The 22896-nt window shown below is 49.4% G+C and overlaps 1 protein-coding gene across 5 annotated transcripts in view; it reads left to right on the forward strand.

The window, feature by feature from the left end:
- The window catches only part of PLXNA2 (plexin A2), a 211922-nt gene extending 190758 nt beyond the window's left edge, over window positions 1-21164 (forward strand). For all 5 annotated transcript variants that reach the window (XM_090124762.1, XM_090124764.1, XM_090124766.1 and 2 more), the window contains 13 exons: window positions 967-1201; window positions 2281-2423; window positions 3470-3738; window positions 5914-5980; window positions 6593-6739; window positions 7211-7370; window positions 7506-7609; window positions 10671-10770; window positions 12887-13077; window positions 13732-13901; window positions 14996-15208; window positions 15320-15470; window positions 16458-21164. In XM_090124762.1, the coding sequence (XP_089980888.1) occupies window positions 967-1201; window positions 2281-2423; window positions 3470-3738; window positions 5914-5980; window positions 6593-6739; window positions 7211-7370; window positions 7506-7609; window positions 10671-10770; window positions 12887-13077; window positions 13732-13901; window positions 14996-15208; window positions 15320-15470; window positions 16458-16553 (2046 nt within the window). In that variant the 3' untranslated portion in view covers window positions 16554-21164. The remainder of the gene's footprint in view (window positions 1-966; window positions 1202-2280; window positions 2424-3469; window positions 3739-5913; window positions 5981-6592; window positions 6740-7210; window positions 7371-7505; window positions 7610-10670; window positions 10771-12886; window positions 13078-13731; window positions 13902-14995; window positions 15209-15319; window positions 15471-16457) is intronic.
- The last annotated feature ends 1732 nt before the right edge of the window (window positions 21165-22896 follow it).

Consider the following 22896-nt stretch of genomic DNA (forward strand, 5'->3'; position numbering starts at 1 on the left):
GGCTGCTGCCATCAGTGCCCCTTCCTCTTCCTCCTTCCTGACCTGCTCTGAGTGCAATTTCTCATCCAAAGGCTGCCAGATTTTAGATCTTTATGGCTGTCTAACTGAAAGCTTAAAATATGGATGAGGATTAGCATGGTGAAACTTCTTGTTGCCTCCTTGAGACTCACTGCCCACTGTCAAAGCCTTCCAAAAAGAATAAATATTCAGGGCACTCGGCACCAGATTCCAGCCTTTCCCTGGTAAGATGAGCTGTAGCGAGCTGTGTTCCCCTCCTGTAGAGCTGGAAGGGATTTTAGCAGTCCTTGCAGCCAGATCTGCTTTGCCAAGTGGGTAGCAGGAGGATTTGGCTTTCCCTGAGGCAGAAGGAGCCAGGAGGTCCGGACTGCTCATCAGGATGCTTCGCTTTGGTTTTGGGCACTGCTGCTCTCCCCAGACTGAGCACTCAGCTGCAAAAGCGCTCGAGCAAAGCCCAGATGAGGTTGCAATTGTGATTTATTTCTCTTTAAGTCCAGCATCCAAAAACTGTTCAGTTATCACTGTGGCTCGCAGAGGCATGGCTCACATCTGTGGCCTGGGCACATCCAAGAGAACCTGGCCTCTGTGTGTGGGCCCCCCTGCTTCTCTTCCCACCTCTCTCTCCATTTGCTCTGGGTTCTTGTCAGGGAAATTGTCACTGGGTCACAAACGTTCACGGGTTACAAAAGGGAGTTGAAAGCTATAAACTGAAAGTCAAATGGAGCCATCAGATAATACGAACAAAGCCCAGATAGTGAAGGGCTGGCACATTCATCATGGCTTGAAGTCTCGCTGTGCTGCGCTCTTTGTTTCCGGAGGCAATTGGTGCTGCTGCAGCCGCAGCCGTGCTGTGTATCCACCATAGAAATGTGTGAGACATTTGCTGTGCCTGCCCTGGATTTGGGCAGGCCCAAAGGAGCTGCTGCTTACCTCCCTGGTGCTTTGCAGGTGCGTGTCGGCGGCATCATCTTCTCCCCCGGTTCGGTGAGCATCACCTCCGACAGCCTGCTGACCCTGCCAGCCATTGTCAGCATCGCGGCCGGCGGCAGCCTGCTCCTCATCATCGTCATCATCGTGCTCATCGCCTACAAGCGCAAGTCCCGGGAGAACGACCTGACCCTCAAGAGGCTGCAGATGCAGATGGACAACCTGGAGTCTCGGGTGGCACTGGAGTGCAAAGAGGGTCAGTACCACATCATCCCATACGTGGATGTTGATCCTCCCTCCTCCCACCCAGCCATTCTCCCTTCTCTCTGGGGACTGGTTCCTCTTTGGGCACTGGGACCTTTGCTTTAGTCCCTCCTGGAGCCATTCCAGTGGTCCCCAACAGGGCCATTCCCATTGCCCAACATTGGCAATAGGGCACGTGCTCCCACAGGGAAACAGTAATGAGAGCAAGTGGCAGACACGGGCTCTGCCTGTCTAATGTGCAGAGAATAGGATTAGAGCTTGATCCTGATTAAGCAGCGTGCCTCGATTGTGTGGTGAGGGCAGCCCCAGGGTGCCCTGCACAACGTGTCCCCTTCTCTAATGGTTTTTTAATATAGGGCTCCAGAAAAGGCACAGAATGAGATGGAGAATGGGGAAGGGTCAGGCTGCAGAGAAACTGTGTGTTCTGGAAAGGAGCTTAAGTAAACCAAAATAAAGAAAAGTAGCTGCAAATGTGATAGTGTGAGCTCTGTCCCAGTCAACAGCTGATTAGGATTAGTTCAGCTGATTTTAAAAGGGTAATCTTGAAAGGCAAAGGATGAGATATGTTTTGGAGATGCCATTCGCTTTGGTATGGGCGCATCCTGGCTGGGGGCAGAGACTTTCCTGAGCCAAAGGTTTCTGCTTTGTAGAATGAGCACAGGGCCACAAATACCACCCTGACATCCACACTGAAGTTCTGTTCTGAGAGGAAGAAAAATTCCTCCCTGAGCCTGCACAGGCGCTTTCTGCTTGGATTTGATCTGCATCGGATTTGATTATTTTGGCAACTGTTGGTAGGAGAAGAAAGGAGAATAAGGGAGGCACCAGGTTATGAAAAGAGATCCTCATCTCTATCTGCAGCCTTTTTAAAAGTGTCTTAGGTGCACAGACACAGGTGTGAACTGCATACAAATTCATAAGCATCTTTTGTTCCTGGCAGCTGTTCCCTGCAGTGTGCGCACTCCCAGCAAGGGTGAGGGTCTGCACGAGCTCCGTGCAGCTCTGCTCCGTGCACGCTGCTCTGAGCCCACGTTGCATTGCATTTCTCCTCCTTCTTTTCTCCCCAAACAGCTTTTGCAGAGCTGCAGACAGACATCAATGAGCTAACCAGTGACCTGGACCGTTCTGGCATCCCATACCTCGACTACCGGACGTATGCCATGAGGGTCCTCTTCCCTGGCATTGAGGACCACCCCGTTCTGCGGGAGCTGGAGGTAATGGGTGGGCAGTGATCTCCTCCCCCAGCCCTGTTAGGAACCATGAAGCCAGCAGGATGGACCCTGAGCTCATTGTAGCCAAGAGCTTGGTGTTGTATCTTCATCACGCACTGCTTGGTTCCTCCCCTCCAGTTTGGATACTGGTTTGGGTATTACTCTAGGCCAGCAGCAAATGATGGTGGATGAATTTCTGGTGTCCTTTTGGATGCTCCTCAGCCCAAGAATCCTCCTGCTGCTGTTCCATGGCATGCCCACAGGAGGGCAAGCGCAGTGCCTAGGCATGGGCTGCCTCTGGCTGTGCTGTCAGTGAGTGCCCTCGTTCCTCTCAGGGCTTTACTGAGGTCCCACTGCTCTGTGCACTCATGCAAGGGTTCTTCAGTACTCATCCACTAAATCTGGCTCCTTCCCAAGGGGCCACCAGATACTGCCTTTGGGCCAGTATCTCCACTCCCTGAGTTTCCCAATCCCACCCATTGTTGCTGCTGCCATCGCCATATAAGCTCTAGCAAATAAATACAAATGCTTCATATTTGTTTTTTCCGCGTGAAAAATAGAACTGCAGAAGTGATAAATGTGCTGCCAATTACACAGTTGCTTGATTATGTAACATCAGTAAAACCAATACATAATTCTCCAAGATGTTTGGTAAAGAGCGGCTTAACGCTGCTCATCCATTTGTAATGAATTACTTGAGTCTGGTACTGGCTGAAAGCCTCAATTTTTTCCACTTGCCCCATAGTAAAGCAATAATCAAAACTGGTATTTAATTTACTTTTAAGAGTGCCACTTTTTGTGGAGAACAAGCAAAATTACTCATTGTCTGTAGGGCTGTTGGCAGTAGAGTGTAACCCAGGGCAGTGGGGAAGTGCCCCAGTGGGTGTCCCATGGGGTGGGACAGCAGCATCACCCCTTTGTCATCACCCCACTCTTCATCACTTCTGGGCAGTGCTGTGGGTCCCATCAGCTTGGTCTGAAACCAAAGGTTCCTATGCACGCGGTGCCTTCCAGTCTTCTTCCCTCCTGATGGCTGCTCTCTGCCACAGGTCCAAGGGAACGGGCAGCAGAGCGTGGAGAAAGCCCTGAAGCTCTTCGCTCAGCTGATCAACAACAAAGTCTTCCTGCTGACCTTCATCCGCACGCTGGAGCTGCAGCGCAGCTTCTCCATGCGCGACCGCGGCAACGTGGCGTCGCTCATCATGACGGGGCTGCAGGGCCGGCTGGAATACGCCACTGATGTGCTGAAGCAGCTGCTGTCCGACCTCATCGAGAAGAACCTGGAGAACAAGAACCACCCCAAGCTGCTGCTGCGCAGGTAGCGGGAGGGCTGGCGCTGCCTTGTGCTGGGCGCTCTCGTGGTGGTGGTGGTTTAAAGCCAGGTGGGAAAACGAAGCCGTTGGGTTGGCAATGCCTGGGGAGCCAGCAGGGAAGGGCAGGATGCTCATCCAGACCCTGGTCATGTCATCCGCTGTCCCATGTCCCATTGAGTGCTGCCCGCGGTGCCCCGCTGGCACCTTGCAGCCAAGGGAAATGGGATGATTTCACAGCCCCAGGAAAAATGCAGGGATTCCTCCAACCATCATGAATATACTTGACAGGAAATTGCTTTAAGTCTGGCTGTGTTTGCAGAGGCAATAACTCATCTCGGGAAAGGAAGCCGTCTTAATTTCCCCCGTGGTTTGGCGCGTCGCTGGGAAGGCACCTTCTGCCTCAGCCCTCCCTCGTGGCTCTTTGCAGTGCTCTGGAAATACAGGGATGGCACTGGGGGTCGTTTTCTTCTCTCCCACCCATCCCCAGATGGGAGAGAGCACTGCGCTGGCAGCAGGATGGCTCTGCTCACAGCCACTTCTTGTGGGTTAGCTCTGAGAACTCTCCTCCTAACCCCACGCCTGGCACAGGGAAACCAAATGAATGCAGAAAGCAAAAATTTGCTTTTAATTTGCGTGTTCTCTCCCTGCTCCTTAATCGTCAACAAACAGCCACAAAGCAAGGCACTGCCTGCTTTTATTTATTGAGCTCTCTTGTGGCAGTCATTGCCGATCAGTGCTCAGTTCTCCCTCTCTTTCTTCTTCGTTTTTCCCCTCTCGCTTTCCTCCACTGTGACCCCTCATGGGAGACAGCAAAAAAGTTGACATTAAATCAAATGGCAGCTCTGGTTCCTGGCACAGACAGCAGGCAGCAGCTGAGAGACCCAGATACAGCAGGGAAAATGAACAGAATACATATTGATTTTGGGGTTCTCTAGGCTCTTTCTGTTTAGCTTTGCTTGCTTCCCAGTGCCAGAGCACCAGAGCCATCCCACAAGCACCCAGCTGGATCTGTAGATTGCTAGTAGTGCTAATCCGCACCCTGGCCAATTATTAGTCTAATATTCTATTAACAAAGTAGTTTATTAAATCAGTATTCATCCCGAACGCATGATTTTCACTCTGTGTTTTAATCCTTTTCTTGGCTACGTCACTGCCTCTGCATTTTCTGTGGCTCGTGGCTGGCTGGCATGGCAGCATGCTGCTGGTGCTCCTCCTTAATTGGGCAGTGGAAGTGATTTAAACAGGCGAGCAGTGCGCGTGTCAATTTGCAGGATGAGTTTTTAGGCAGTTAATCAATTCAGGCTGGAACTCTTTGGGGATCTGCAGACATTTTTGCAAATTCCTGGCAGATGTTGTGATCCTAAGAGATGATAGATAACGTAACCCCGGGTCTTTTTTGCAGACTGGTGTCAGTTTTTGTTTGTTGAAATCTGTGGCTCCTTTTTTGCACTTGATCTGTCTGACTTTGTGATCAAACCCTGTTGGCTTTTTTTTTTTTTTCCATTAAATGCCAGCATCCCCAAACATGCTGGGTGCTGTATAAATACATACCAAGATGCAGTCCCTAATTCATGTCAGCAGAACAGTCAGGGCAGAGCAGGGAAAATGAGTCGGGAGCAGGATGGGACCCACAGAGCTTTGCTGTACCTGCTGCAATACTGCACCAGCGCCGTGCTGCTGGGCAGCACTGGAGGCACAGTGTCCCAATCCCAGAAAAAGAAACAGGGTCCTGCAGAGCCAGCATTAAAAACTATCATTAGGAGCTATTGTATTGAAATTAAAGATAATCTTGGGCACAATGTGGGGAGAGGACGCTGGGTGGGACCGGGGAGAAAGCTGCAATTTTCCTGCCATTGTCACTCTGCTGTCCCTGATTGCCAGCCCAGTGCAAATCCCAGTGATTTACCGCACCAGGCTGTAATTTGCACCACGTGCACAGAGCTGAGTGTCCCCAGGCTCCCTGTTCCCTGTCAGGGCTCTGATGGGCTGTCAGCTGGGGATGAGCTGCCTGCATCGTGCTGCCTGCATGCACTGGGAGCTGTGCTGAGTGGTGGTATTGCTGCTGTGGGGAGCAGGATGCTCCTCTCCTCTTGTCCCTGGCCATTCCTGTTTCCTGAGGTTGGTTGTGCAAGGATTTGGTTTTGTTGGTAATGTGCCTCTCCTCCTCCTGGCTTTCCTAGGACAGAGTCGGTGGCTGAGAAGATGCTGACGAATTGGTTTGCTTTCCTCCTCCACAAATTTCTCAAGGTAAGGAGGGATGGAGCGGAGCACAGCTGCTTTGCTCTCCCACCTGCATGGGGCAAATCTGAGCTTGAAAAACAGTCTCATGCAATCAAGTTTCTGTTGCCTTCCTTGAGTACTGCTGAAAGGCTCTTTTTTGGAGAAGGTTTTCTGCTCTTCTGTTTAATGTTGCCTGGCTTTGGCTGCACCAATTATCACCCAGCTGTGTCCTCTGGAGCATTCCAGGCTGTGCCCCTCTGGAGGGCTCACACCTCCTTGAGCACCTCCATGCCTGCGCTTCCATAGTTTTGCAATTTAATTTTGGTTTTGGAAGCCCCCCCAGAGTTTACTTCATGAAAGTGAACAATGAGATCAAGATCTCAGATTCCCATTTTACAGCCCTATAGATTCAGTAGAGCTTTACCGAGCCAAGCACAACAGCCATCAAGCAGCAGTTTTGGCTGCGCTCTGCCAGAGCTGCTGGGGGCTGAGCCCGATTGCACATGTGCTAATGATTAAGGCAAGAGGGCTGTGCCTCTGCTGCAATTAATCATGTGCAAGATATGTCTGTGGGCCAGCAGCCCTGGTGGAGCTGCACTTCACCCCTGGGTTGATTTCGCCGCTGGTCTCGTTGTGCAGGAATGTGCCGGAGAGCCACTCTTCATGCTGTACTGTGCCATCAAGCAGCAGATGGAGAAGGGCCCAATTGATGCCATCACGGGGGAAGCCCGCTATTCGCTCAGCGAGGACAAGCTGATCCGGCAGCAGATTGAGTACAAGACTTTGGTGAGTGAATGCTGGGGGAGAGCTTGATTGCTGCTGTCCTCCCCGTTGGGCGTGAGCCATGCTGACCTTCAGGCCTGCCATGGGAGCACTGCAGTGAGCACTGGTGTTGGCAGTGCAGCAAAGTCCAATGAGGAGTGTCCCTAGCTGGTAGCTTGGGTTTGTACCCAACTCGTAGGTACCAATATCCTATTTGGTCCACTGTCCTCACTCTAGCAAAGGCAAATCAACGTATGAGGACTCCTATCTTGATTATTTATATAGATATATGCAGCAGCAATGAGGCAAATAGAGATGCAGGGTTTTACCATGAGGGTTGCTTGTTGTGCAGACACTTATTCTAATAAGGTCGTTAAGGTTAGAAAACAACCACTGAGGCCATCCAGTCCAACCATCAATCCATCACCACTAAATTATGTTCCTGTTTCTGTGTGGAGCCATTAAGGGAATGGTGTGCTTCTCCTTTCTTCCCAGATCCTGAACTGTGTGAATCCAGACAACGAGAACAGTCCAGAGATCCCAGTGAAGGTGCTGAACTGTGACACCATCACTCAGGTCAAAGAGAAGATCCTTGACGCCGTGTACAAGAACGTCCCCTATTCCCAACGACCAAGAGCTGTTGACATGGACTTGGGTAGGGGCTTGATGCCTTCTCTGGGTGTCTCTCTTTACCTGTTGAGCATTTCTGTGGGCTCTTTGGGTTAGCCAAGTGGATGAGCCCATGGATGTCCCCACTCTGACCAATGCATCCATCGCTTTTGCCTTGCAGAGTGGCGGCAGGGCCGCATCGCACGCGTGGTGCTGCAGGATGAAGACATCACCACCAAGATTGAAGGCGACTGGAAGCGACTGAACACCTTGCTGCACTACCAGGTGAGAGCAGGCCTGGCTAGGCAGCTCCCAGAAGGTTGCCATGATGAAGGAACAGAAAGGCAGAAATTTAATTTCCAGGCAGACGGAGAGGTCACGTTTGCATGAGAAACCTGAGTGGTTCAATGTGCTTCTGCATTAGACAGGAAAGCAACCTTGACATGGATCTTAAAGAACCTAGCAGGGTTGAAAATTGGCTAAATTAAAGCTGCTAGCCGTGCTTGTGAGACAGAGCAAGGGGAGGGCTGAGCCTGTAGGGCTGCAGGAGGGCACAGAACGGAGGGCAGCAGGGAAAAGAGAGGGGATTCTGCCTTCTGAATCCCAGAGCCTTCCAAGTCAGCTCACAGGAGTCCTGCTACCAACACCATATAAACCAATCCTTCAGCCTGAAGGTTTGTGCATCCAGCTTACCATGGGAGATGAATTCTGCTGTTTTTAATATCATCTCCACCTGGCAGCTGCAAGGGATTATGCAGCATGCAGGGGAGCAGTGAGGCTTCGTGATCTTTAGAAGTCAACTGAGGAAGTCACCAGTGAAATTCATGTTCTGATGTGAGCTGGGTGCTGAGGGAGGGACCATCTTCATTTTGGTGCCTGTGGGAAATCCAAGCCATAAGTTTGGCCTTAAAATAAACAAAATCCTGACAGCACTCGCAGCACCGCAGCTATTCCTGCCACTTGAGTGTCAGCTTTGCTCTGGAACAAAGTGGAAGTTTGCTGCCAAGTACCTAAATAGGCAGCAGTCACACATGGCTCTGGCCGCAGCTCCGTGCAGCCCGAATGGAGCTGTTTCAGCCATGAAACAAAGCCAAGTTCTGTGCACTGCAACAGGAATCTCTCCGAGGCAGAGCTTTTGCCAAAACCAAACAGCAGCGAATTTTATTTTTTTTCCCTCTTGGTATTTCTACCATTTTATTGTTTTTTTTTTTCCTGTTCCAGTAATAAATGTTTTTATTAGGTATCAGAAATACAGATGCTCCAGGGCTGCACAGTAAAACAAACATGTTGGGCAAAGTCACTGCTTAGAAGGGGGTACAAAATCAGTGCTGCCTCCGGCTCTGCTCTCTGGTTGCTTAAGCCAGGATTGTTGGGGTGCAGAAAATGCATGGCACAGAGCATGGGGAGCTGCAGGGCAGCAGGGAAGGGCGAGTGGCATACAGCACATCTGTGCTTTGAGCTGCAGGAAGGAGATGGAGGTTGTCACTGGTTTCTGGAGGACTGGAGAGATGATTTCTAGATTTATATACATACATATTTCATTTTCTATGTGTTTAGGCTGGTAAAAAAACAACCCACTATATATCTGCCTCAATTGGCAAAATGTTCTCTTTGTGGGATGCGAGGACCGGGTTGGATTTAAAAGGGTATTTTCACCCTCTGTAATATTTTTGAGCCACTTTATAGAATTATACAGAGAGCTGTAGGCCTGCTGCTTATTTCTTCACTTTTATAATAGGCGTATGGGTTAAATAGGTGTAGTGCTTTGCTAAAGTCTCTGGAGCTTTTGAACCACGTTGTATGACGTTTATGCAGTGTCCTTTTGGTTTGTGCATATTAAACCCCGTGGGAGAATCCCACCCTGCGTGGCTCTCCTGAAGAAAAATGAAACCCTGAATTTAATATTGAATGATTTACAGTGGCTCGTGCAGGGTTAACTAGGAGGCAGCAGAGCATGAGTACCTGTCAGGCACCGGGAGCCTGGAAGGGCTGAGAGATTAGAAAACTGCTTTAAATGACAAATTAGAAGCAGAGAGGGAAGGAGCGTGCAGAATTGAGGATATGGCCATGGAGCTGCTGGGGCTGCATCTTGCTGGGAGGTGGCACGGAGGTGGCAGCCCAGCTCCATCTTTCCTCTCCTGAAGGCATATTGTGCAGCAGGTTTCCAGCTGGGGGAAGGAAGAATCAGGATATTTCTGAAGCTAGGTTTAATAGCAGCATGGCAGCAGCAGAATAAGGTGGAAAAGGAGCTTGTGTTCTGTAAGACACTGCTCTGTACGTCAGGATTTTTGGCTGAGCCCTTGCACCCTGGGTTCAGGCAGTGGGAGTGCTCAGGGCATGGGGACTTCTGCTGTCCCCACCCCGGGCTGCATCCCAGTGCTCAGCTTCCACGGTGGAGCTGAGCTGAAGTGACAGCTAATGACACCCCTGGATAATAATCCGGCCACTGATTGTTCCTTCCATTGACTTAATAAATTGGATGAAGCGAGGCAGGAGCAGCAGAGGAAATAGGAAAGGTGTTGGGAGTGTTTTTGCTCAGAAGTATCTCACTTCTGTGCTGTGGAACACAAGTGGCTGTTATTTCCACTCTCGTTAGCAATAATAACAACGCCCATTTGCCTGAAACTTCATCATAATGCACAGCAGGGTCGTGGTGCAGGAGCTGTGCTGCAGGCAGTGCTGGGTGCAGAGATTCCCACGAGACCCACAGGTCCTTAATTAACAGAAATGTGTTAAGAAACACCCAGTGGCTGTTGGATTTATAGGGAGGATAAAATTAAACATGGCTACTAAAGCCTGCCATAACCAAACCTTGTTAGCATTAATGTTCATTTATGGTTGGACTTCCCAGCCTTTAATTCCCTCTCTGGTGCAGCAGAGGGATGGACGATTTAATACCCCTGAAAGATGGCAGTATGACATGCTGGGCTGTAAATCAAACTTCTAAAGTTCATAAAAATTGTTAAAATAAAAAATGGTTTAATAGGAATGTTTTATGGCCCATAACATTATCACGGCTGTTTTATTCCCTCTGCGTTGTTATTTTAATTGGATCACAACAATTCTTGAGATTCTCGTTTTTATTGCGTAAAACGCAATCTTAAATCAGAATGACCAAAGCAATCTTCAGTCTGTCCCTTGATTTATCACTGCTTTTCTTTGATCTCTGCTCCTAAGGGTCTGACCCAGCATGGGGCTCAGCACCAGAAGCCCAGGGCTGCCAGCAAGACTTTTCTCCTTGACCCAAGGAACCAAGCGTTGTGTCGTCAGCTCTGTGCCAACCTGAGCCCCGAGCATTTCTGTTGTCTGCACTGTCTGGCTCACCTCTTCTCTCTCCCCTCCCCAGGTGTCAGACCGCTCCGTTGTGGCTCTCGTCCCCAAGCAGACCTCCTCCTACAACATCCCTGCCTCCGCCAGCATCTCCCGCACGTCCATCAGCAGATATGGTGAGGAGCAGAGCTGCTTTAAACAAGGATGTGTCCTGGTGGGTGTAGAGGCTGCCTTGGGTGAGGGCAGCACCTGAAAGAATCAGGTGCAAAAAAAGCAGCAGCTTGCCCCCAAAGAACTGCAGCACGCTGTCAAAAAGGAGACTGCACTTGTGTGCCAAACAGAAAAATGTGCTTGGCTGCTGGTTTTTTTGCAAAGGCTTTTCCATCTGTGAGCAGAACAGCAGAAAGGAGCGGAGAGATTGGAACTAGATGATCTTCTAAGGTACCTTCCAACCTCAGCCATTCTATGAGTCTACGAATCTGAGGAGGGAAAAGGAAGCACCAAGGAGCACATCATGAGCAGCCCTTGGGAACGTGGGTCTGGGGAAGGCCCTGGGAATGGCTTTTGGCTCGGAGGGTGCTGCACATAGAACCATAGAATCTTTAAGGTTGATAAAGACCTCTGAGATCATCAAGTCCAGCCATCAACCGCAGCACATTTCTGCAAAGAGAGCAGACTGTGTTCTTGTAAGCAGGGCTGTAGGGGAGGGAAAAAATAACAATTCCTTCATCTGTTCTTCCTCTAAGTGGAGGATCCCGACATCTCAGCTAATGGGTCAGAAACGGTAACAGCAGTGTGAACTCGATGCGCTAGCATTCGTGCTCCTGGGAATTGGTTATTTGCATAATAGCATGGTTAAGGCACTTTGCAGATGGTCCCTAAAGACTCCACGGTCTGAATAAATGAGTCTGCTAGGTGCCAGGTGTGCATTTATAGCGCTAAATCCACAATAATGGTAATAATATACTTTCATAAAAGGCAGCGGTGGCAAAATCTCTAGCGCGCTGATCTCTCATTATCTTGCATTGTGCAGAGCGTTCTGCAGAAGAGGGGGCTCCTGGCAAACCCATCTCCCTGTCCTGGTTATAGCTCCCCAGACAATTTATTCTCTCAAACTGGGCATCCTTGTTGCAGGAAAGCCCTTAGTCGGGCTTTGTGGTGCAGAACGTTTCTGCTGGGCAGCACAACACGACTGGAGCCCACTGCTTTGGCTTTGCAGGGGATGGGAAAACCAAAGCCAGGTCACACCACGGAGTCCTCAGGGCTCATCGATCTCTGCCACGTGAAAAAGCCTTTGTGAGCCACCAATATGAATTATCATTCCTCATGTTAAGATTAATACTTCTAATTGCGCCGACAGAATTTAAATGAGATACTTATTTACTTTCCCCATTATATATCAGTACAGAGCTACGCTTAAAAATAGAATTACTAGATGCTTCCTTAGCCGTCCCCCTGTCTGTCTCCTTAATTATATCAGTTGGAGTACTCATTTATCTAAGCCCTAATCAGGGATGAAAATCTAGCTAGTTTTGTAATGAGCTGCACACTTCCCCTGGCTGATTTATGATTGATCTCCTTCCTCTTGCTGGGAAGGGCAAGCAGCAAACTGAAGGCTCAACTTAGGAAAACACATGAGGTTCCCACAGAACAAAAGAATTCAGTGAGAGTACAAAAAATGAGCAGTGCATGACTGATGTTGGCCTCAGAGAGCTGTTAGCACCTTGTCTTGGCTCGGTGTCCAGGGTAGCACATTGCTTGGGAAGTTCCATGTCCCTCATGCCTTCTTGGTCTCCATGCCAGTAAGGTAGATCCCATTGCCTCTGCTCCTTGCTTCTATGAGGCTCTGTGATCAGAATCCAGCTCCCGTTGCTCTAAGAGAGCCTCAGAAAGAAGAAGCATTTCTTCTGCTCCTACAATGCACAAAATATTGGTACTGGGAGCAGATGGTGTTGCGTGCATGAGCTGGGAGTCATGGGGCATCCCTCATGGAGCTGTTGTGTTGCAGGTAAGGGATGAAAATGCAGGGGAGAAGCCTCACATCTGAGTGCAGAAGGAGAAAGGCTTCAGACTGGGGGACTCTGTGGTTTGAAGACCAACATGTGCTTTGTTTATAAATACACAGCTTATTTTGGCAAATGCTTCCATTTTGTACAGCATTGCATTCCACTGCCCTGCGAAAAAGTCAGAGCAGATAATTGTGGCATTAACAAGAGCAGTGCCATCCCCGAGCAGGGGCAGGCAGATGGAAGGAGGCATTACACTGAGTGTGCCCTCTCCTCTCACACCCAGATTCCACCTTCCGTTACACCGGCAGCCCCGACAGCCTGCGCTCCCGAGCCCCCATGATCACCCCAGACCTGGAGAGCGGCGTCAAAGTCTGGCACCTGGTGAAGAACCACGACCATGGAGACCAGAAGGAGGGGGACCGGGGCAGCAAGATGGTGTCCGAGATCTACCTGACAAGGCTGCTGGCTACAAAGGTAAATGGTGTGCTAAGCTTGCCTGGGAGATGCCCAGGAAGGGATGTCCATGTGGTCACTGGGGATCCTCAGCCCCCTGGGGGTTCATTTCCATGGAATCATTGAGTTGTATGGGTTGGAAGGGACCTCAAACATCATCCAGTTCCAACTGTCAAATTTACCCCTGAGTTTATGAATGCTTCCCTCTTATCAGCAGTGCAAGCCCAGTTTCTAAACTGAGCTGTTTAAATAGCTGTTTGCCCAGAGAGGCTGTGGATGCCCCGTCCTTGGAGGTGTTCAAGGCCAGGTTGGATGGGGCCCTGGGCAGCCTGATCTGGTATTAAATGTGGAGGTTGATGGCCCTGATGTGACAGGGGGGTTGGGAATTAATGATCCTTGAGGTCCCTTCCAGCCCTGGCCATTCTGTGATTCTGTGAAATAACAATAAACTTAACCAAGCTCATTTTCCTTTCAAGTGGTATAAAAAACCTGTACATATGTTTTACTGTTGGATACAGAAAAGCCCCCAAAATTGGAGTGCTTATGCAACAGCAGTTTCTAACATCAAACCCAACTTAGCAACCACCAAGCAGGCGTATCCCAAAATATCCCCCACAAAAAAAAAAAAAATCCCATACCCAAAAAAAACAAAAGCTGCCTTGCTGCTCCCATCAGGGCACGCTGCAGAAGTTTGTGGATGACCTCTTTGAGACGCTGTTCAGCACGGTGCACCGCGGCAGCGCGCTCCCCTTGGCCATCAAGTACATGTTTGACTTCTTGGACGAGCAGGCAGACAAGCATGGCATCCACGACACTGATGTACGGCACACATGGAAGAGCAATTGGTAAGATGTGGCTGTTGTGGTGGGGGAAAAAGAGATGGGAGAGTTGTGGGAAGGGCTGGAGCAACACAGTGCTGTAGCCCCAGTGCATAAATGCAGCACGGAGCCATGCAGACCCCTTCAGTAGCACTGCTGTCCCGCACAGGTGGGGCTCTGGGTGCCAATCCTGAGCCATGAGCTTAGCCTTCCCCAAACAATGGAGCTATTACAGCTCTGCTCTGCTGTTATTTTAGGATTAAAAGCTCTGTGGGTTGGAAATTTACCTCTGCAAGAGAGGGAGGAAAAAAAAAAAGCCCACAACAAATGGCTGTTCCCTGAAGACTTTGTGCATTCCCCCAAGTCCCGCATGGCTTTAAAAGCCTCTAATCACCGCGTCTGCAAAAGCTGCATTCCCTGCTAAGGCAGTGGGGAGCAAAAAACAATTTATTGAAAGCATCAGAAGGAGTTATTAGGATAAAAACGTTTGAATCTCAAATAGAGATGAGTCTTCTTGAAGCAGTGACAAAGAAAGCACCATGGGGTGGGGGTTTCTGCGCTGGCACCGCTGGGGGCTCTGACCCACATGTGGGCTCTGACCCTGCAGGGCTCTGTCCTGATAGCTGCAGGGTTGCTGGGGAATGGAGCTGAGGGCGAATGGAGCAGAGCAGCAATGCCAGAATTCTTTTGGAGAATGGAGAGAGGCGTAGGCTGCTGGAGGAGGTCAGAGCAGAAGGAGCTGCAGGACAGAGCTGATGCGATGGAGGGGAGGGGTGAACACTGCAGAGTGCAGCTGAGCTGCTGGCCCGCAGCGCAGCAAGGGTTAAGGCTGCAGCCCTCTGTGCATAGCTGAGTGGAGAGAGCCAAGACTTGAAAGGTAATAGAAGGCAGCAGCTGCTTTTTTGATCCTGCTGTACAGCCAAAGAAAAAAGGAATAATAATTCCCCTTTGATTGTGAAGGCCTTGGGATTTGGGGACAAAGCCAGTGATGGGTACAGAGGTGACCACACTTCCCCAGGCTCAGCCCCGCTCCTCGACCACCACAGAGGGAACACACAGCACAGAAAGGATCTGTTCAGGCTTTTCTTAACATCCAGTTTTGTTTCTTGGTTTCCCTGCAGCCTCCCTCTCCGCTTCTGGGTGAACGTGATCAAAAACCCACAGTTTGTCTTTGACATCCACAAAGGCAGCATCACGGATGCCTGCCTCTCAGTTGTGGCTCAGACCTTCATGGACTCATGCTCCACCTCTGAGCACCGCCTGGGCAAGGATTCCCCATCCAACAAGCTGCTGTACGCCAAGGACATCCCCAGTTACAAGAGCTGGGTGGAGAGGTAGGAACCGGGCGGAGAGGTTGGAGTCATAGCATCCCAGTGATAAGATCCCAAGGAGAAGAGGGGGTATTTTATCCTCCCTGCTCCTCACTGAACCTTTGGTTCCTGCAGGTATTATGCAGATATTGCCAAGCTGCCAGCCATCAGCGACCAGGACATGAATGCATACCTGGCTGAGCAGTCACGTCTGCATTCAGCTGAGTTCAACATGCTGAGTGCACTCAACGAGATCTATTCCTACGTCAGCAAATACAGCGAGGAGGTGGGTGCCCATGGGGAGGGGACATGGGGACATTCCCCTCATTGCAGCATGGCTGTAGGTTGTATGGCTGCTGCCCACATCTGTTCTGTTTGTGCGCAGTGGGGCTCAGATCTTGCTCTGTAGCATTTGTCCCAGGAGAACTGATAGCTGAAATATTGGGTGAGCAACTCAATTCCTCAGCCTTGGCACGGTGCATCTTGCTCCTAAATGCAGTAAAAAAATCATTGTGACCCAGTGAAACTCCCCCTGAATGTCCTCTGTCCTTTGGGAACAGCATAGTACAAATCCCTGGTGCATTGGTGCTCACTCCTGTTTGCACAGAATTCCTGGCAGCCTGAGCTCCTTTAATGAATGCTTCACTTGAAACCAAGTTCTCACCATCTGTTCCACCCCTTCATTTCAGTGCAAGAAGAACCTATTTTACAATTATGTCCATTAAAAGGAAGGGTTTTGTCATTTAATTGCATGTATGCATTTGTGATACAATACTGTAGCTTTTTTCCAATTAGATTTTAAAATCTCATAACTTTCATGCTAAATGAGACGAGGAAAGTGGAGCCTCAGGTACTCAGGGCTCTGCACTGAGCAGCCCAGCAAGCAGAGGAGCACGGCTGGGTGCTCACTGCGCTGCTTCACCGTTTGTTACTGAAGAATTATATTCCAATACAGAACTATTGGAGTGAGACTGAGGGATTTATTATCAGTGGAGAACCTCAGAAGCTGCGCATCCTAAGGAAGTGTTGGCCACACTGCTCCATCCCAATTTCTCTCACTGTCAACTACTCCTGAGGAAACAGGGGGCATTTTGGTACTCTAGGAAATGTTCCCCTGCCATCCGAGGCCTTGATCTATCTGGTGTTTCTCACTGGCTCTTTCTGTCCCTTGAAGCACATCAATGCTCCATGTTATTCGCGCCTTCCTACCCTGCAGTCCTGCCCACCCTGTGCTCTCTCACTGATTTCTTTCTCTTTTTTCTTTCTGTGTCAGCTCATTGGGGCTTTGGAGCAGGACGAACAGGCACGGAGGCAGCGTCTGGCATACAAAGTAGAGCAACTCATTGGTGCCATGTCCATTGAGAGCTGAAGGAAGGCTGCAGTGCACACGGACAGCGAGGGGCGAGAGCATGGCACGGACGCCTGGGGATTCAGAGGGAGAACAAGCAGAAAGGCACTGCACACCCCAACAACCACGCTCATCAAGGGGAGCAGGGATGGCCCAGGGGCTGGCTGCGCTCAAAATCACATGGGATCTGGTTTGAAAAGGCAGAAAGATCAAGAAGACAAAGCACCGCAATCGGCGTCAGCTCAGTGTGGATCACTTCTTCTGGTATTCATGGAAAGGTAGAACCTGCAACGTCTGGATGTGTCCATGACTGCTGCTGCTTTGCATGAAAATCGTCTGATGTATATTAGGAAATAAAACTTTATTTAAAGGTGTTTTTGGGAAAAAAAAAAAAAAGAAGAAAAAAAAAAGGAAAAAGAAAACAGGGAAAAAAGAAGGAAAAAACAAACAAACAAACAAAACAAAACCCACAAAAGCCACAGAGATTACTTTGGCAGCCAGGTTCGGTCCTGATCCCATCCTTGCCACGCCCCGAGGATGTGCTCAGGCATCTGCAAATGGACTCTTACACCAACTGGAAAGTCTGGAAGACAGCAGTCTTGTTGGGATCTTATAAAAAAATATGAGCACAAGTTTGCACCACACCTATCCACACAAGCAAAATAGCAGCTTAGCCAGAAATAGTTCAGAGGCTGAGTAACCCGTAGGCACTAGAAGGAAATTGTTGTGAATTGCAAAACCATCCGATCATCCAACTTGTCTTGAAATCCAGCTTTATCTGTGTATTTATATAGTGTCTCTATATATATCTATATATTTTAAATCTCATTTACTGTTGAATGCAGAAGGATCCTGTTGAAGTGCGGTGCTCTTGCAGCCATGGCAGGAGCAGAGTGGAGCTGTCCGTGGTTCTTGCAGTAAAACCAACCCCAAACCCAATGTTTACAGTGAGCAATACTTGAAATGCCGAGCTGTGGCAAGATGCTGTTTATTATTCTCTGTTTGACTGCGGACCAGAGAAGCATGGGGTCATAGGTGATGTCACCCACGGGGCAGGCCCATGGCTTTCATTTCCATGAAGGAAGGGAAAGAAATCTCTGCTCTAGACAAGGGAAACCCATAGGCAGCACTGTCAGTGCCAGCTGCTGTCCGTGTGTCTGTCCAAGCGTCTTGTCGTTACCTTCCGTTCTTCGCTGGCCCAATGGCACGTCTTCTTGTGGCCAGTGATGGGCAAATGTCTGTGAGTGTTATTTCTTTAAAAGACACCAAAGCTTATGTGTCCCTTTGTAGAGTGCCAGGATGGGAAGGAGCGCTGTAAATATTTCTCTCTGTAATAAATGCTGATATCTGCGCAGGCTGCAACAGGGAGGACAGGGCCATTGGACCTGATGGGGAGAGGAGCATCAACCATGGGAGCTGACAGCAGCAGAGTCCCTCCTGAGGCTGTTTCTTCCCAGTTGCCAAGGAGCAGCACGCTGGATGTTTGGGATATTTGAGCACAATGCTGTGGAGCTGCACCATAAGTCACCAGGTGGGGTGGTCTGGACCTCGGTCTGCTGTGTGCAGCAAAAGAGAAGCAGTTTCTGTAAGCACCAAGAGTGAGGTGGCTCCTGTTGTGGGCTGAGGTCCCAGGGCCAGCAGGAGGAGCTGACGTGCATCCAAACATCTCAGGAAATTCAGTGTTATAACGACCCTTTGCTGAAAGCCATGCTGAGCCCACTTGCTTCTGTGCATTTTTCTGGGTCCAGTTGGTAGTGTGGAGGAAGTCCTTGTGCAGCACAGCCTGGGTTGCGTGATGGGAGGCTCTGAGATGGGAGAGCTGTGCAGAGAAAGGTGTAGGAAGGATGTATGTTGTTGTGGTCATTGCTTTGAGTATTCATATTCAGACTGTGCACCAAATCCTTATGGTACTCTGCAACACTCAAAATGGTTTCCAAACACTTCTAAATATCAATCTAAGTAGTTATTTCTGTGGGACTGATAAAATATGACTACCCAAAGCAAAGACCTGGATGCTGCTGGCTGTGCTGCTGTACAGCCTGCATTTTTGCTTTCTGCCCATCTCTCCATGAGGCTTTTGCACAGCCAGGTCCCTGTCTCCTGGCCAGGCTGCATGGAGCTGAGGAGGACAGGGAAACCAAGAGGAGCTCTTTGCAGAACAGTGGGGTACTGAGGTCTGAGTGGCTTCCAAGGAAGGCAGCAGGAATAGCTCTTCATCCATCACCATGAAGGCATCAGGAGAATGGCATAGAAGCAGCATGGTGCTGACTGGAAGGAGTGGTCTGTAGATAAACCACTGAGCATCTACTTGTGATGGTAGCCATGAATCATGGATCTTCATGGTCAGTTACATGGGATGAAGCAACATATCCCCTTGGGGCAAAGAACTTGTAATCTATTGCCCTGCTTTCATCCAACTCTTCAGTTACTCTTTGGAGAGGAAACTGAAAAGCTCCAAAGGGCATTTCCTCTGCATTGCAGCAAATGGACTCAATGTTTGGTCAGGAGGGGCAGTGACTTTGCCTTAGATGAAATGATTTCAGCTCTCTCTTGTGGCCCCTTCCTCCTGCGGGGCTGTTGGTGTTGTGGTTCACTTTGTTTCAGGTATTTCGACATCAAAGTGGGAGACGTCACTTTCTGGAATCTCTCTGCCTGGTGTCAATGCTTAAATAATTCCATTTAATCTTCTGCTCATGTACTATCAAAGCACCCACTCCAAGGGGGAGCAAGGTGCTAATCAAATGCTTCTCCACCTTGAAAGCCTTTATTAAAAGCCCATATACTAGAGTCTAACTTACAGGCAAGCTCGTCTCTGCAGGAGCCCTGCTGTGGAAATACCCAGCACCGTGCAGAGGTGCAGTCCCCTCTGTGCCATAAGGGATGGATTTATGCTTAAAGGAGGGCAGAACACGTCAGAACAGCTGGGTTGCTGTGGACTCCCTGGGGCCTTCAGCGGGGATGGACACACGGTGCTGGGACACGTGGGGTTGGCAGGCGCAGCTGCCCGGCGCGGAGCCACCAGAGACCTCCATCACAGCAGTGCCTTCAACACTCTGTCTTAAAAATGGCCCGGTCCTGTAGAAATTATCCACCCTGCCTTGAAATGGACCTCACCAAAAACGTCCTAACATACCCAGCAGTTTGGGTGGGCGCGTGGAAGCCAATAGCAAGAGGACGTAATGCTCTCTGTTTGTGTTCTGTGTGATGCTGACCTCAGTGCAAGTCCTTGCCGTCAGTCCAAGGCTCAGAGCACTGAGCTGCACACTGCCCCAATGTGATCCTGGGATGCTCCAGTGCCTCCAGCCCTCACCCAGCCCCACTCCTGCCTGCTGGTCTCTCTCCATTCCATTCCCAGTGCTCAGCTCAAAATGGACCAAGTGGAGCAAGCGAGGGCATCATGAGAACGCATGAGTGGCTGTACCCTGGAGAAAAGAAAAAAGTGTTCAGGGATGGTTAAGTAATTGATATCAAAGATGCATTAAAATGCCACAAAGCTTCTGCCATCCAGTTTGGGAATGGCATTTGTGCCACAGTTAGTGAACCATTGAGGCAGGGAGCTGCTGCCCTGCCTGTGGATGCGTGCTGGGTGAGCTGGGAGAGCCATGGACGTGTCCTTGGTGAGAGCCCTGCATCACCCCTGTGCTGCCCTGCTCTCACATAGGCAGGACTTTATTTTAACTGGACATTGGATGGGAAAATAATGAGATTAAGGATGTTGGTGTGCGCCGTGAAGAAGATGGATTCTGGATCCACTGGGCTGAGCAAACCTGAGTGCACGATTTCGGTGTGGTTTGGGTTTAGAGGGGAAGAGGATGGAAGTCCTCAAAGGGATTTTCTCCTCATGGAAGGCGCTGCTCAAAGCACATGGCACTGTGGGTTGGCACCATGGGTTGGCACAGGGTGGCATGGGGTGGCAGGTGTTGTGGCCATGCTGTGGGCACGGCAGTGTCTGTGTGCTTGTTCTTGTCCCCGTGTCACCCCCTTCTCCTTCTTCCTTTCTAAAAGTGGAATATAATAATGAAAAAATGTGCGTTCCTGCAGTGAGTGAGGATGTACTCAGATCTGCAGGGTCCATCCGTCTCATGGACAGTGCCCCAAACTCTGGGCCTCCAAAGGGGAGGGAACACACAGGTACTAAAACTTCTGGGATCCCCAGAAACGAGGCCCCATAATGTCATAGAATGTAGAGGTATCGATCGTGGAACAGATTTTTATTTTTTTCTGCCCCGCTCCTTACAGTAAATAATGCCATTTCTAGGGGTTGTGTGTTGGCAGGAATAACGAATGGATTTGTATCCGTACCCATTCCACCTTATTGTTCTCTGGTTCCTCCCCTCCCGTTATACTTGACACACTGGAGTTCTGTATTATATTTTTTTTTAAGATGATTGTCTGTTTTTCGGTTGTTTTTTTTTTTGTTGTTGTTGTTTTTACAAGTGCTGTGGAAAAAGAAAAATGTAAGAAAGTTTAAGTATTTAAAAAATGTTCCAAGGAAAAAGGGGGTTTTGTTATTATTCTAATATATTATTGTGTACCTATTGTAAATATGAAACACTCCTATTTTGCAAGCCAAGGACTCACTTTGTACTGTTGTTATATATAAATAAAGTTTACTGGTTAAAAAAATGACAACAAAAAGCACGTCATGAGTGGCTCCTTCTATTCTGCCACGTGGTATGTAGCAGTTGTTCTGCCTTTGCAGCAGGAAATACTTTGCTGTGATGAGGTGAGAATGCTCTTTGGGTGCAGGTGGGCTCATGGGGGTCGGTGGGACCGAGCTTTGTCCGTGGTACCGTGGGAGGGGGCTGCAGCTTTCTTTGGCTTTTTTTTGGCCCCCTTTCTGCTTTTTCAGATCCTTCATTGCAGGGGTGCTCAATGTCTTCAGGAAGGTGGGGTGAGAAGCGCTCGATGGTCATCCAGAAGGCAGCAGAATGGCTGAGGGGTCCCTCCTTGGTGCAGCTTTCCTTGCATGGGACAGAGAATGCAGGATCCGGATCGGCAGTGCTGAGTGATGGGAAGGAGCATGCAAATGGTGTTTGCCAGTAAATCAGGTGGGTTCTTCATTTCTTTCCCCATTGAGACAATCGGTCCTCACGGCAAAATGCGTTTGCTTCCATTTCATAAATTCAAGCTAACGTTTGAGCAAATGCTGAGAGGCATCTGCTGAGTGGTAGGAATCAGCAAGTGACTTCTCCAGCAGCTGTCTGTCAACTTTAATGACCAATATGGTTGCAATTACAGCAATGAACTTTCTCTAACAGCCCCAAATTACTCCGGATGATGATAAGTGGCAGAAAAACAGAAACCCTTAAGGAAAGGCTGAAAAAGAAACAGGGGGATCTCAAACAAGAGGCCTCACCGCTTCTTCTGAAGGGGCTTCGTTTCTTCCTTTTAAATGAGGTAATTGAAAGGATAAATCCAAGGCAGGAGGTGGCTCGCAGCGGGGAGCTCAGTGCTGCCCTGAGATGTGGTTTTATTCAGCCATTTGACACCGAGCCCGCTTGTTTTAGTGCAGTGCTAATAGGCTGATGGGAAGCTCTTCCTATTTGAAGCTAATGCAAATATGTCAGGGAGACAGCCATCTCCTCAGGCAGGTCATTTCATCTTATTTTCTTCACATTGAGAGCAAAGCTTGACACGAATGCTAGGAAGCAGCTGGGCCGCGTCCTGCTTGCTGCCACCTGAACCAGCAGAGCTCAGCCTTTGCAGATCCATTCCATGGCCCCAGCTGCAGCTGTTTGTGCTAAACTGGGAGGTGCTGGGATGGAGTGACTTCATGCATGTCTTGCAGAGCTGGAAAATAGTGGAGGAGACAATTGCTTTTCATTTGTGCTTTGGCTTAATTTAAATGGGAAAACATGAAGTGAGACACCCAGAGCTTTCCAAAAAGCTGCAGGAGGGGAAGTGATGTGCAGGAGCCCCAGGGATGCTCAGACCTGCTCTGACTCACCCTGTGCTGTAGCAGAGATGCTGGTGGCAGCAGCAGGACCCATTTCCGCCCCCTGGGAACGTGATTGACTCCTTCAGCTCCTCAAAGTCAAAAGGAATTTCGACGTGAATCGAAAGCATTAAACAGGGGGTCATTTGTATTCGTCTGCGCCCTGTTAATATATTTAATATAATAAGTATACTCAATTAAAACTACATTTTATCTGGCATGCACTTCCCAGGGCTTTATCGGCACTGACAAGGTCAAGTGATGCTTAATAAAGGTTTTATAAAATGCAGATGGCTCAGAGCCCTCAGTCAATTCCCGTGTCCAATGTAGAGAAGGTATGAACCACAAACAGCACTATGGGAGGCACTGCTGGAGCAGATCCCTGGGCTTGGGCTGAGGCTGTGGTCCTCAGGTCTTCCTTCCAAA

This window comes from Phasianus colchicus, chromosome 25, assembly GCF_987193195.1.
Source record: "Phasianus colchicus chromosome 25, bPhaCol1.hap1.1, whole genome shotgun sequence".
In the NCBI taxonomy this organism is placed as follows: domain Eukaryota; kingdom Metazoa; phylum Chordata; class Aves; order Galliformes; family Phasianidae; genus Phasianus; species Phasianus colchicus.